The sequence below is a fragment of the Athene cunicularia genome (assembly GCF_003259725.1).
Source record: "Athene cunicularia isolate RWA chromosome 18 unlocalized genomic scaffold, athCun1 chr18_part1, whole genome shotgun sequence".
Classification (NCBI taxonomy): Eukaryota; Metazoa; Chordata; class Aves; order Strigiformes; family Strigidae; genus Athene; species Athene cunicularia.
This window is the reverse complement of record NW_020799123.1, coordinates 13338177-13349968: the sequence shown is the minus strand read 5'-3', so window position 1 is coordinate 13349968 and position 11792 is coordinate 13338177. Positions and strand designations below refer to the sequence as shown.

The window sequence follows — 11792 nt, the reverse complement described above, 5'->3', positions numbered from 1 at the left end:
GGTGGGGGGCCGCCCGGTGCCGGCGCCGGGCCCCTCTGATGCCACCTGCGCGGTTTGTCCTTGCAGCCACTGGACAGACATCCAGGTGAAGGGGACGTCGCTGCCCCGGGCCCTGCACTGCTGGGACCGCAGCCTGCACGAGAGCAACAGGAACGGGAAGGCCCCTCTGAAGGGCTGCCCCATCCACCTGATTGACAGCTGCCCCTGGCCCCACTGCAACCCCTCGTGCCCCACCATCAGGGACCAGTTCACAGGGCAGGAGATGAACGTGATCCAGTTCCTCATGCACATGGGCTTTGACGTTCAGAAGATGGCACAGCAGCAGGGCCTGGAGCCCAGCAAACTCCTGGGGATGCTCAGCAGTGGGAACTAGGGCGGGGCTGCGTGCGGGCAGAGGTCGGGGCGGGCGGGGACTCGGCCCTTCTCCCACACTTCGTAATCTCCCTCAGCTCACGCAGGCAGACGCACGCTCACACCCACGCAGGCTCCAACCTGTACACACCCACGTGCTCCCACACTCTTGCACACTTAGGATGTGTCAAGAAACCAAAAAAACCCAATTTTTCGACTGGAACTTGTTACCTCCAAACTCCAGGGCTCGGTTTTGGCCATTCACATCATCTTCCTGTGGTACACAGGGCGGTCTGATACAGGGAGTAGCAAAGCCATAAGTAGCAGCAATGAGAATGTTCCCCAGGTCTAGGACTTCTTCCCTTGCCATGAATTTTACATCATAGACTTGATACAAGTGGTGAAAAAAGCAAGCACTGGATTTCCTTTGTCCAACCAGAAGTGAAGGAATGGTTACGTGGCGTCCTGGAGGTCAGCATCTCGTGATGAGTCATACGTCAAACCCAGGACACGTGCTAGGGATGGACGCTCTTGTACTCAATTTACTTTCGTATTATTTTATAAAATGACTTTTTTATTACTTTTTTTTAAACTAAGCAAGAAATATAAATGATATTGTTTTGTAACATATTTTTTTTAAATAACGAAGAAACCTCTTGCTACTTTGGCAATGTGGACATATTTATTTTAATATGTAAAACGCTATTTATAAGGGCTGACCAGAGAACCATACATATGTCTTTGTAAAGTTGTATATGCTGCTCGTTTGATGGGTTATCCGGTTGATCACTTGTGCCTGGGAGGGGGCTGAGGGTGGTATTGGCATTTTGTATCAATTAGACTTCTGTGTTCCCCTTGCAGTGTGCTTTGTTGTTGTTTCTCTGATGGAGAGGTTGTAACGCGAGTCTGAGTACAGAGACTTTCACCCAGCATCTGACATTTGCACACTTGACAGCGTTTCCAGCCTGGCCAAGGTGCCATGTACTCCAGGGCGCTGCGTTTTTTCGGTGCAGGGAGATCTGGGTTTGCGGCAGAGGCCTCTGTTCGAGTGAGAGAAACGTCTGATGGGACTGGCTGGCCTCTCAAAACGGGGAGCGTTTGGAACATGAAAGGCAGAGAACGCAAGACAAGCACCAACATATTTCTGTTCTTGTAGTCGTTTGCAAACACACCCGCCTCAGAACAGAGACTCCGCTTTGATGGTAATGGGAGGAGAAGGGAGGGATCAGGAATGTGGGACTGCAGCTGGAGAGGGGGAGAGACCATTCCTCAGGGGAGAGCAGGCGGCAGTCGCAGAAGAGCTTCGCGCCGCAGCGAAGCGCAGCTGGCGTGGACAAACCTGCCCAGGGAGCATCGCTGACATCCCTTCGGCAGAAGCGGCTGACACTGACCTTGCGTTTGCTTGCACTTTTGTAAACGGTTGCACAATGCATAGGCCTCAGAAAATTAGGGCCTAATTTTAGAAAAATTCCATGCACTTTTGTGATAGGTCCTGCCAGGTTAGAAGGGTAGTGGTGTTTGTAAGATCCATTGTTTTAGGTGAGTAAACCACAAAATTAACAAAACTGCAGCCATTCCCTTACTTTTCATGGACTTGAGCAAACAGTCGGGCGGTGCCAGAGGAAATGAGCCATCCTGCTGGGCAAGATGGGTTTGGTACACCTTTAAGATAAAAAAGTAGCTGAAGAGAAAAGTGGTGCTCCCAGCAGAACTGAAATGCAGGAAAACTCTTGGTGGACTTTCCCTCTGATTGATCTAGGGATCACCGATACACTCTGTGTTTGAATGACCTGGGTAGAAAAGGAAAATTGTTCTGGTTACGTTTTTCATGCCACTAAGTTGAGAAGCTTCTCCAGTGCAGACAACATTTAGAAAAGCAGAGAGGGAGGTGGGATTCCTCGGGGGCTGGAGCCACGTGGAGGCAGCCCAAGTCTGGTCCTGGAGCCGTAGCCAGAATTTCCGCTGCGCGCTGGTTCTGCTGGGCACACCGAGGGGACCCGCTGCCCACAGGATGACTGCACAGGACGATGATGCCCCTGTAGACAGGGCACGTGCCCTGGGCTGTGACCCGCGGTGTATTTCTACTAGGAAATGCTAAAGTGCAAGTACCACTGCTGAAGTCTGGAATGCTTTTTGCAGAGCTGGTTACCTGTCTATCTAACGCATCGATTCAAAGGTTAATTTCTAAAGGGCAAAGAGTGTTCAGAGCACAGGAAAAAAATATCCCTGGGAGTCAGGGAATGTTCTTTTAGCTCAGTGTGCTTCTGCAACAGTCTTTTAAAATATGTAGCAGGGAGAAGTCTTAGAAATATTTTTAAAAGGGAACTTGGCTAGTTTATTAGAAAAATCATACAATCTGGTTGCAAGTCGTAGCTGGAAACTGGAATCTATAACCCAGGAAGTCGTTTCCAGCACTATCCTTGTACTTGTGCAATAAATACAGTTTTCCCAAGCCTCTGCAAAGCTGGCACTGCTGGGTTCATCCCCAGTGACGTCTGCTGTGTGGAAGCCAGTGGCAAAAAGGGCAAGACTGGAAGAATTCGGTACCATGTGTTTGTACTCTCCGATCTTATGACTAGATGAGACGCTTTCCCTCTGAGAGGGAAAAACTGTCTCCAAAAGCATCACATGATTGAGCCAGAATGAAAATGCAGCCAAGAAGTCAAAAGCCATAGCGGAATGGATGGACTTGCACTGCATGGCCACAGCCCGGACCTGGGCCTCGGGCACGTGAGCGGTTTCAGTCCTGAGCTGGGGGTAGACCCTGTGTCCCTGTCACTGCCGGAGTCACTGCTAATGCTCAGGACCTGAGAGAAACCAACTCTTGGCCAGAAGCCACCCTTTAGCCCTCACGGAGGACCACAGCCCCTGTCAAGTAACAGACGCCAAACCCACTGCAACAACAAAGACCATGGACAACGAGATTCTGCCAGTTCTACCGGCTGGGCTAGGGCAGCTGGAAGGAGGAAGAGCTGGAGAGGGGGAAGTCACAGAAGGGCTGCTCCGGGAAAAGGCAACGTGGAGGCAGCGTCATTTCTGCGAAAACTCTGCCAGAGGGTGGTAACAGCAGTGGGACGGCATTGCTGCTGCTTCCCCAGTCCCACAGCATCTGCTGCAGCCATGGAGCCACCGACCAAGCTTCTGTCCCCACACCAGCCCTCGCTACTCTGCCCTCCTGGCAGCACCTCTCGCGTGGGACCCAGGCTAAAACCCTGGACAGCCCAGGAGCCACGGTCTCCTCTGTGCCAGCCAGCATCTCGCTTTGTGAGATGCTGTGACGGACTGTTTGGGAGCCCCTGCTCTGAGTGTGGGCGTGAGGGGTTCTCAACATTCATCTGAGCTGCAAAGCTGCCGTGCGAGTGCTGTGGCTCTGGATCTCCTTTCAGAACAAACCTTAAACCATGCAGGCAGCGTCCTCCCTGCTCAGCAAAACAGGGTCTCAAAGGAGCAGCGACAAGCTGAGGAGATGGGCAGCAAGAAGCAGAGGGTTCTAATTCATGACCTTCTCTCTGGCATCTCCTTACACGTTTTTAGAGTGAAAAGAAAATGTGAATGCTTTGGCAGCTCATCTGTGTGCTGCTGGGAAATGAGGCTGCTTCAGTGCCCGGCAGCCCTGGGCTCCACGGGAGCCACAGACCTGCACCTGTGAGCCCACGGCCTGGCTGGAGGCCGCCTCCCGCCGTGCCCCCTCCTCCGGCCGTGCCCCCTCCTCCGGCTCTTTGGTTTGGGGGCCGCTGCCCTCCACCGGCACAGCTCCAAGGGGGTCTCAGTGGTGTCACTTCCCGGGGCAACGGGGGCCCGGGAGCGGGACCAGCTCTGCTCGAGCCGCCATGTCACCGAGGAGTCACGGGGCCAGGGCGGGGGATCAGCCCGTGCACCAGCAGCTCCCCAGCACTTGTCCTCGAGCAGGCCCTGGCAGAGCTGCGGCGGGACGGGGCAGCAGGACCACAGCGGCTGTAAACTGCGAAACTGCTCCTGCGCCTGGAGCTCGGCACAGCCGCCTCTGTCCTACAACAAGCTCTGAACAAACATCTCCTCGCTGACCCCACGCAGCCAGCGCCGGGCAGTTGCAGCCAAATGCTACAATGGGGAGTGTTGGGCGGGGGGGTTAGAGGGGCTCCTGCTAGGGCTTAAGAAGAAAAATGACGAGTGTGATTTCAGCTGTGTTTGGGTGCAACAGAGCATCACTGATGGGGTGCTGAGACTGCACAGGGACAGCAAAGCAGCGTCCCCAGACCGCAGGGGTGAGAGTCCAACAGCAGCAATAGCTTTGCCTGTGACACAGCCCCTCTGCTCCACAGGACGTGCCACCACACAGACACCAACAGGCTGCCAAGTCTGGGGAACTTCTGCAGAGCTGAAGGATTAACATCACAGAGTCAGGAAGGGCAAGACCCCGGGGCAGAGCATGTTCACCTGGAGCTCCTTGGCTCTCCTGCTGCATTTCCTGGTTGTTGTGATGTTAATTGTGCAACTTCCACCTCAAATGAATGCAGGTTTTCTACATTTAGCACCAGCGGGTTTTTTAAGGAAAATGGGAGAGATTTCCGTGAAAGAGACACTGAGGGTACAAGAAGGTGACAAAGCTGAAAGTAGGCACATTTTATCTTAACATCCACAAAATTTGCGCTTTTCTCATGCAAATCATTCTGGAAAGTTGCCCCTGGCCTACAGAATGCTGTGAGCTGGAGTGCTGTAGCCTCTGCTCTTCACCATAAACCATCCTGCCTAACCCACGTCTGTCCCACTTGTGTCTGTCTTAAACCGGGGCTGGATCACAAGTGCCCTGCAGCAGCAATACCAGCTGAAATAGTTCCTGTCCACCCCCCTGGCCCCGGCTGCTCTGTCAGTGCCGCTGCCGGTGGATACAAACACACACGGCTGCAGCGTCCATCACACCACTGACGACTCCAGGTTAAAAATAATCCCTGTCAGGTGCAGGTTTTCTGCTGTTCTTTTTTAAACCTGAGATTAGCATCCTGATCCAGCTCCCAGGGCAGCTGTGAGGGCAAGATGTGTAAGAGCAAGGGAGGAGGGCAGAGGGTGGATCAAGCAGCCAGAAACCGGCCGTTCTGCGTCGCCTCCAGAGCCCGTCCTGTCCCGGCAGAGCCCGGCGCAAAGGCGCGTTCCCGGCCCCTGCTGCGGCCGCGCGTCCCAGCGCTTGTCCTGCCCGCCCGCAGCGCTGGTGCCAGCAGCCCCCGCAGGCCGCAAACTGCTGAGAACTGGGATTCTTCCAGGGGTCCGGGAGCTTTGAGCTGCCTGAGCTCCCTGAACCGCTGGTCGCAGTCCCCGGCTGCGGCACAAGGGCCACGGGAGAAGAGGCAGCGGCGTCCCGCACCCGGGCAGGCCGAGGCGGCCCCCGAACCGCACACCGAGATCACAGAGCCCAGCAGACACCCTCGGCTGTCAGCTCGGTGTGCGGGGACTCACGGGTGGGTGTCCCATCATTACATTAGCATTTGAATAAGAAACAATGATATTAAGCAATTATTATTGTCACTGAGCATGAGGGTCGATTACAACTTCCAGTTAGGAAGTGACAGACTGTGGGCATGGCTGATGACGACCTTGAACCACGCAGAGCGGTTTTAAGCCTCTGGGCTGGGCTGGCCCTTGGTCATGCTGGCTCCCTGCACCAGGATGATCCTGCTTCCACACTGGGACCAGCGGAGCGAGAGCTGGTCTGCAGGTGAGGAGTCAGCATGAGAGAAGGGAGGAATGTTTCTACTGTGTTGTGGTTTTAATTTTTCCTATTCTGAAACTACGTCAGAAATGTTCTTTGGGGCTTCTAGAGTTAGAATTAAAAGACTTCTGGGTAGAGACCAAGTCTAGGGAAACACATAGCAAAAATGGCTACTGGGAAGAGCTTTGATCCAACGGGAGGGAGGGTTTGACACTGTATATTGAGATCTGTGCTCCAAAACAGAGCTACGGATATCAAAGAGATTTTTTTTTTTAACAATCATATTTGGGTTTGGCATTCAGAGATACAAGAATAACTGGTTCCTATGTAAGTAAAACAGAGACAGGGAAGAGTTTAAGGAGACAGTGAGGACTGGTGCTCGGATTCTTCACAGGCACATGCTCTCCCTAATGCTCAAAGCACAGCAGGGCCTTTCACAGCAGGTAAATATATTACAGCTCCAGATCAAATGGAGCAAAGTGAGTCAGCTTTTCTCGCAGCCTCTGGCCTAAATCCTTTTACAGGGTTTGTGCTGTCTCTGGGCTTGTGCCCCCGCTCAGGGGCCTTGGGTCTGCAGGACTGAGGTCCCGTCTGCGCGGGGCCGGGTCGCAGCCCCCTTCCACCACTGGCCCCCGCGCTGGGGGGCAGCTGCCGGGAGAGCAGGAGCGTCCCAGCAGCCGGAGCCTTCCTGGGGGAATCGCAGAAGGATAATCAGGAGCCTCTGATGGAGCTCACAGTGTCAGTGTTAAATAACACCCGCTCACGGCAGTTGAGGGGGGCAGGACTCATTCCAGAACTATTAATATAGCCCCTATTTATACTCCTGGGTTCCTGCGGACGGCGCAGCAGAGAGCTACAGCTGCAGGGCTAAAATGGAATAAATGTCAGCCTGTGGGGAGAAAGGGACCCTTTCAGCCATCCTGTGCGAAGGGAGAGAGTGAAAGGACAGAATGCGGGCAGGTTTCAGACCTGGGGACGCGGAGCGAAGGGATCGCGGCACCGTTGCAGCAGTGGGCAGAGCCAGGCAGTAACCTCCCTGCAGCTGGCAAGTCTGCGCTGAGAGGCTGCCAGGAGCACAGTCAGCGTCAGAGGCAGCACCTACCGGTACCGGCAGGGACCAGAGCTGCTGCTCTACAGCTCCAGACCCAGGTGTGACTCAGGACAAAGGAGCAAGAGCCTGAAGGGGCCTGTCGGGGGTCTTTCAGTGCGCTGGCTGCTGGAGCGGAAGGATGATGGAGAGCACGGGGGGACCGTATCTGAACACAGCTGCTGTGACGTCTCCCGTGGGAATAGCTCGTTTGCTGCAGGTGACGTTTGGGTGCACCACGTTCAGCCTGGTAGCACACCAGGGGGGGTTCAGCGCAGCGTACGGCACTTTCTGCATGTTTGTCTGGACCTTCTGCTTCGCCATCACCGTCTTCATCATCACCTGCGAATTCACGCACCTGCACAGCTGCCTGAGTATCTCCTGGGGGAACTTCACTGCCGCTTTTGCCATGCTCGCCACGCTCATGACCGTCACGGCCGCGGTGATCTACCCGCTCTACTTCGTGCAGCTCGGCTGTTACCCCATCGGCTGTGAGGTGAGAGACTTCCGCATCGCAGCCAGCGTCTTCGCAGGCCTCCTGTTTTTCACATACGCCGCCGAGGTGTTCTTAACCAGGGCAAAGCCGGGGCAAGTCACCAGCTACATGGCCACCATCTCCGGGCTCCTGAAAATCGTGCAGGCCTTCGTGGCCTGCATCATCTTCGGGGCGCTGGTGAACGACAGCCAGTACGGTAAATACGTGGCGACGCAGTGGTGCGTGGCTGTCTACAGCTTCTGCTTTGTGGTGACCGTGGTGGTGGTGGCCTTCAGCGTCACAGGTAAGACCGCCTTGCTGTGGTTCCCCTTCGAGCGCTCCGTGGTCGTCTACACCTTCGGGGCCGTGCTGCTGTACGTGAGCGCAGCGGTCATCTGGCCGGTGTTCTGCTTTGACAGCAAGTACGGGTCCCCGCGGCGCCCTGGCCTCTGCGCCAAGGGCAAGTGCCCCTGGGACAGCCAGCTGGTGATCGCCATCTTCACCTACGTGAACCTGCTGCTCTACGTGGTGGACCTGGCCTACTCCCAGCGCATCCGCTTCGTCTCGCACCTCTGAGGCGCGGCTCTGCCGCTGCAAAGGCGTCCCAGCGCCGCGGGCAACAGCAGCCGGGGACGCAGCAGGAGATGGGGGGGCAGGGAAGGGGGGCGTTGATCAGGACATCAGAACCATCAACCAAACTTTAAGGTCAAGACTGACCGGACCAGCAAATTAACCACCCGCAGCGGGTGGGCTGAGCTGGCGCTGGGAAAAGCCCACGTCCCCCACGGTTCCACACCCGCCTCAGCCGCCCGGTGCCAGAGCGAGGAAACGGTGCAGCCGAACGGAGGGCAAAGGGCCTTTCGGCTCTGGGCGGCACAAATGCTGCTGCAACAGCGGGTCTGCAGGCTGCTGGGTTACCCAGCCAAATATTAGGAAAGACACCAAGGATTTTGAAACTGTTACCAGCGCTTCACTGTAATCAAGTGACTACCCAGGAAGTGGGAAAGTTAAAAGCTGCATCAAGGAACACCAGTTCTGGAGATGAATAACAATCCCTCAGAGTTTGGGTTAGTTTGGGCTGTGTGGTGAGACATGAAATGTTTGCAAGTGTGGGAAGCTGCAGTCAGGATGTTTCTGAAAAGAACCTCATAGCTGTAAGAGTATTTTGAAGATTACCAGTCCTTTCCCTTCCTCTCCAATCCTTCGCTGTTTAGCACAGAAAAAGAATATCCTCAAGCATGCACCTTGGGGGGAAGCATGGGATATTCCTACTTAGCAAACACTGAGTCACTACAGAAATGAAAATCTGTGAAATTGGGGCTCTACTGCTGAGAAACAGGGTGCAGAACCAAGCCAAACTGCAAAATAACCACGTGTAGCTTGACATCCTCGCTCGAGCAGGACCAGAAGGTACCTGGGCATGTGCTTTGTCTCAGTTCATACGCCACCATTTCTTTATACTGTTATCAAGATTTTTTTTCTGCAAGCTTAAATTCTGGGGGGAGGGGGGAAGGGGATGCAGATACGAACTGATCTCACAGCACCGTATAAAAGACCAAAGCGGGGAGGCACAGATGGGACAGGACACGACGAAACTCGCGTACTATGGTAAGAGAGCGGGAGCTGCCCCAGCCCAGATCAGGCACTGGGATTCCCGAGCTCTTTGCGTCACCAACAAGCTGCATTTCTCTGACCCATCCCTGACAAAACACCCACTTTGAAGTCCCACATCGCATAGCTCAGATTTCAAGCTTAATAGGAAGAAATGTTCTTCATTTCTGATCCAGCGAGAAACCAAAGCAGCCTGAGTACTTGTGCAGAAAGCATGCAGACTAGATAGGTTTGATTAAAATCTAAAGTAGCTGACTGTCAGAAGCAAGATTTATTTTTAAACAAATTAAAACAAAGCTGAATGGCTGACTTACATACTACATCTCCCGAGATTTGTATACTTTCATCTTGCTCTCCACACTGCTTTTATTTCAGCAGACATAGCCCTTCTGCTTTCTGCCGGAATGCACAGCTCAATTTATTTTGATGTATGAAGTCTGAATGCAGCCCGAAAGAGTATAGACACAGACATCCAAGACCTCTGACTGACATTCTTTGTAGTGGAGTCACTCAGGAAAAAGGAAGGAAACTTGCTTGTCATCAGTGCTTTGTATGGGGTTTGAAAAGCAAAGGAAAAAATTGTTGGGACAGATTGTGTTGTATTATTCTGCTACTGAGTAAGAACCAGCCTTCAGCAGTGGGAATTATTAGCCCATGGAACAGGTCAAGAGCTGGTATCTGGTACAAAGGGAAGGCACTGAACAACGTTCCAACAGGTTTTTCTCTTCCGAGAGTCCCCATTAAGGGCAGGAAGTCTGGAAGATAATGGTGCAACAAGAGCCTGGCCAGACTGTTTGAGGGCAGGGCAGGGATCTTAGAGAGCTTTATTTCTTGCCACACAAACAAATTCAGGGGTTGTACAAATAAGAAATGTAACTTGGGAAAAGAAACCCGTTTGTATTAGAGGAAACAGCGTACAGAGAACCACTGCACACCAAGGGAACCCTGGGCATTTTAAATCCATCAGCCTGGACAAACGGAGCTGTCACACTTAGAAATGACATTTTGCATTACAGAGCACTAAGGATCAAACAGGTGTCTGTGAACCACCACAGTCTCTATTACAAAATTCAAACCTTCAAAACCAGGAACATCCCTTCTGGGCAGCACCTTCCTGGAGACTGGGGAGCGGCTCCGAGCCCGCAGGCAGCGGCTGCCTGTGCCCGGAGGGACTCTGCCAGTCTGTGGGCAGGGAGCTCCGTCGGCAAGCTCCCCCGGCTGTTAACACTTTTTCAGCTGTGCACTTGCTTGCTTTGTGCTGTAAAGATTTTGTACCAAGGAGCCACTCGCAGGAATAGGATAAAATCTGTCAGTGACATAAGTTGATGCAATTTATAGAGTGCAGGGACATAAAGAAAGGCCCAAGAGAAAGAGGTGACTGGGAAACAATGGGGGTAAAGTTTAGTGCCTTCACAATAAGGAGGGAATAGAATTTAACATGGAAATCATGATACCGCTGACTGGAGGAGTGGAAAGACAAGTCATTGCCAAGAACAGTGTGTTCAGATTTAGCTTTCTCATCTGCCAGCCAAAGACTGAGCAAAAAATGTTAGCATGGTCAAAATGGCAAAAAAAAGATTGTGGGGACAACAATCCACTCTTTTAGGAGAAAAAAAAATCAAAACCTCATGCTTCAGTGGTTAAAACACTCACTAACCATTGGAAACTATGAGATTACCCAATCTAGGACAGAGAACATCCGATATCTGCTTAATATGGTTTTACCAACCAACCCTGTCAGGATTCAGTTAATTAAAAATCCCTTTATTTCCAGAGCTCATCCTTCCCCTTAATTAACAAATCATGATTAAGTAACTTACCATAAAACAGGCTTCCTAAGACACCAATCATTCCCAACTTTTTTTTTGGTAAACGGATGTCAGAATGTAGAGGCATTCATTTAGAATGACGGATTTGTGTTTGCAGTCGATCTGGACAGTTCCTGAAGATTCCAACCTGAAAAAACAACAACAACAACAACAAAAATATATATAAAAAAATCTGAATCTTTAATGGGTTGATTTTTGGTTGGTTGGTTTTTTTCCCCTCTTCTCATTCTGAACACTGGGATTGTGTCCCCAAAAGACAATGTTTAGCAATACTCATCCATGGGAGACACACCAAGATTTATTTCTGTCAATAAATAAGAAAAAGGCCAGAGGAGAGGAAGAAGTCACACAGTGTGGTACGGTCACAGTCCGGGGAAAAGTGCCCTGGCGGGAGTCTGGTTTTACAGTGACGGATCGCGCAGCGTGACCGTGACCTGGGAGCAGAGCCCCGGGTCGGGCCCACACACACCTCGGCCAGGGCCCATCGCACCTTCCGCCGCCCCGGGTGTCGGGATTTCCATCCCGGTTCAAGCGTAGGAAACGCCTTCGCCCGGGGAACCTGCGGGCGAGTCCCGGGAGCCGAGAGAGCCGCCAGCCCCGACTGACGATGGCCAAGTCGCCCCCGGTGGAATCCCCGCACCGGCGGCCCCCGGGCGGCCGCAGGCAAGGAGGGGGCGGCAGCGGGAGGCAGGGCGAGAGCACCGGGGGGGCGGGGGTCCGGCACCGCACAGCGCGGCCCGGGGGAAGCACCGACCG

General features: G+C 53.1%; 2 protein-coding genes across 2 annotated transcripts in view; both read left to right on the top strand.

Annotated features, from left to right (window-relative positions):
• NOTUM (notum, palmitoleoyl-protein carboxylesterase) overlaps window positions 1–1281 on the top strand; it is a 6511-nt gene extending 5230 nt beyond the window's left edge. The window contains exon 9 of the mRNA XM_026861328.1: window positions 67–1281. Within this exon, the coding sequence (XP_026717129.1) occupies window positions 67–373 (307 nt within the window). The 3' untranslated portion in view covers window positions 374–1281. The remainder of the gene's footprint in view (window positions 1–66) is intronic.
• A 5363-nt stretch (window positions 1282–6644) lies between these two features.
• MYADML2 (myeloid associated differentiation marker like 2) lies at window positions 6645–9534 on the top strand. The gene has a single exon (XM_026861127.1). The coding sequence runs from the start codon at window positions 7264–7266 to the stop codon at window positions 8170–8172; it is 909 nt and encodes a 302-aa protein (XP_026716928.1). The 5' UTR covers window positions 6645–7263; the 3' UTR covers window positions 8173–9534.
• Window positions 9535–11792: the final 2258 nt, after the last annotated feature.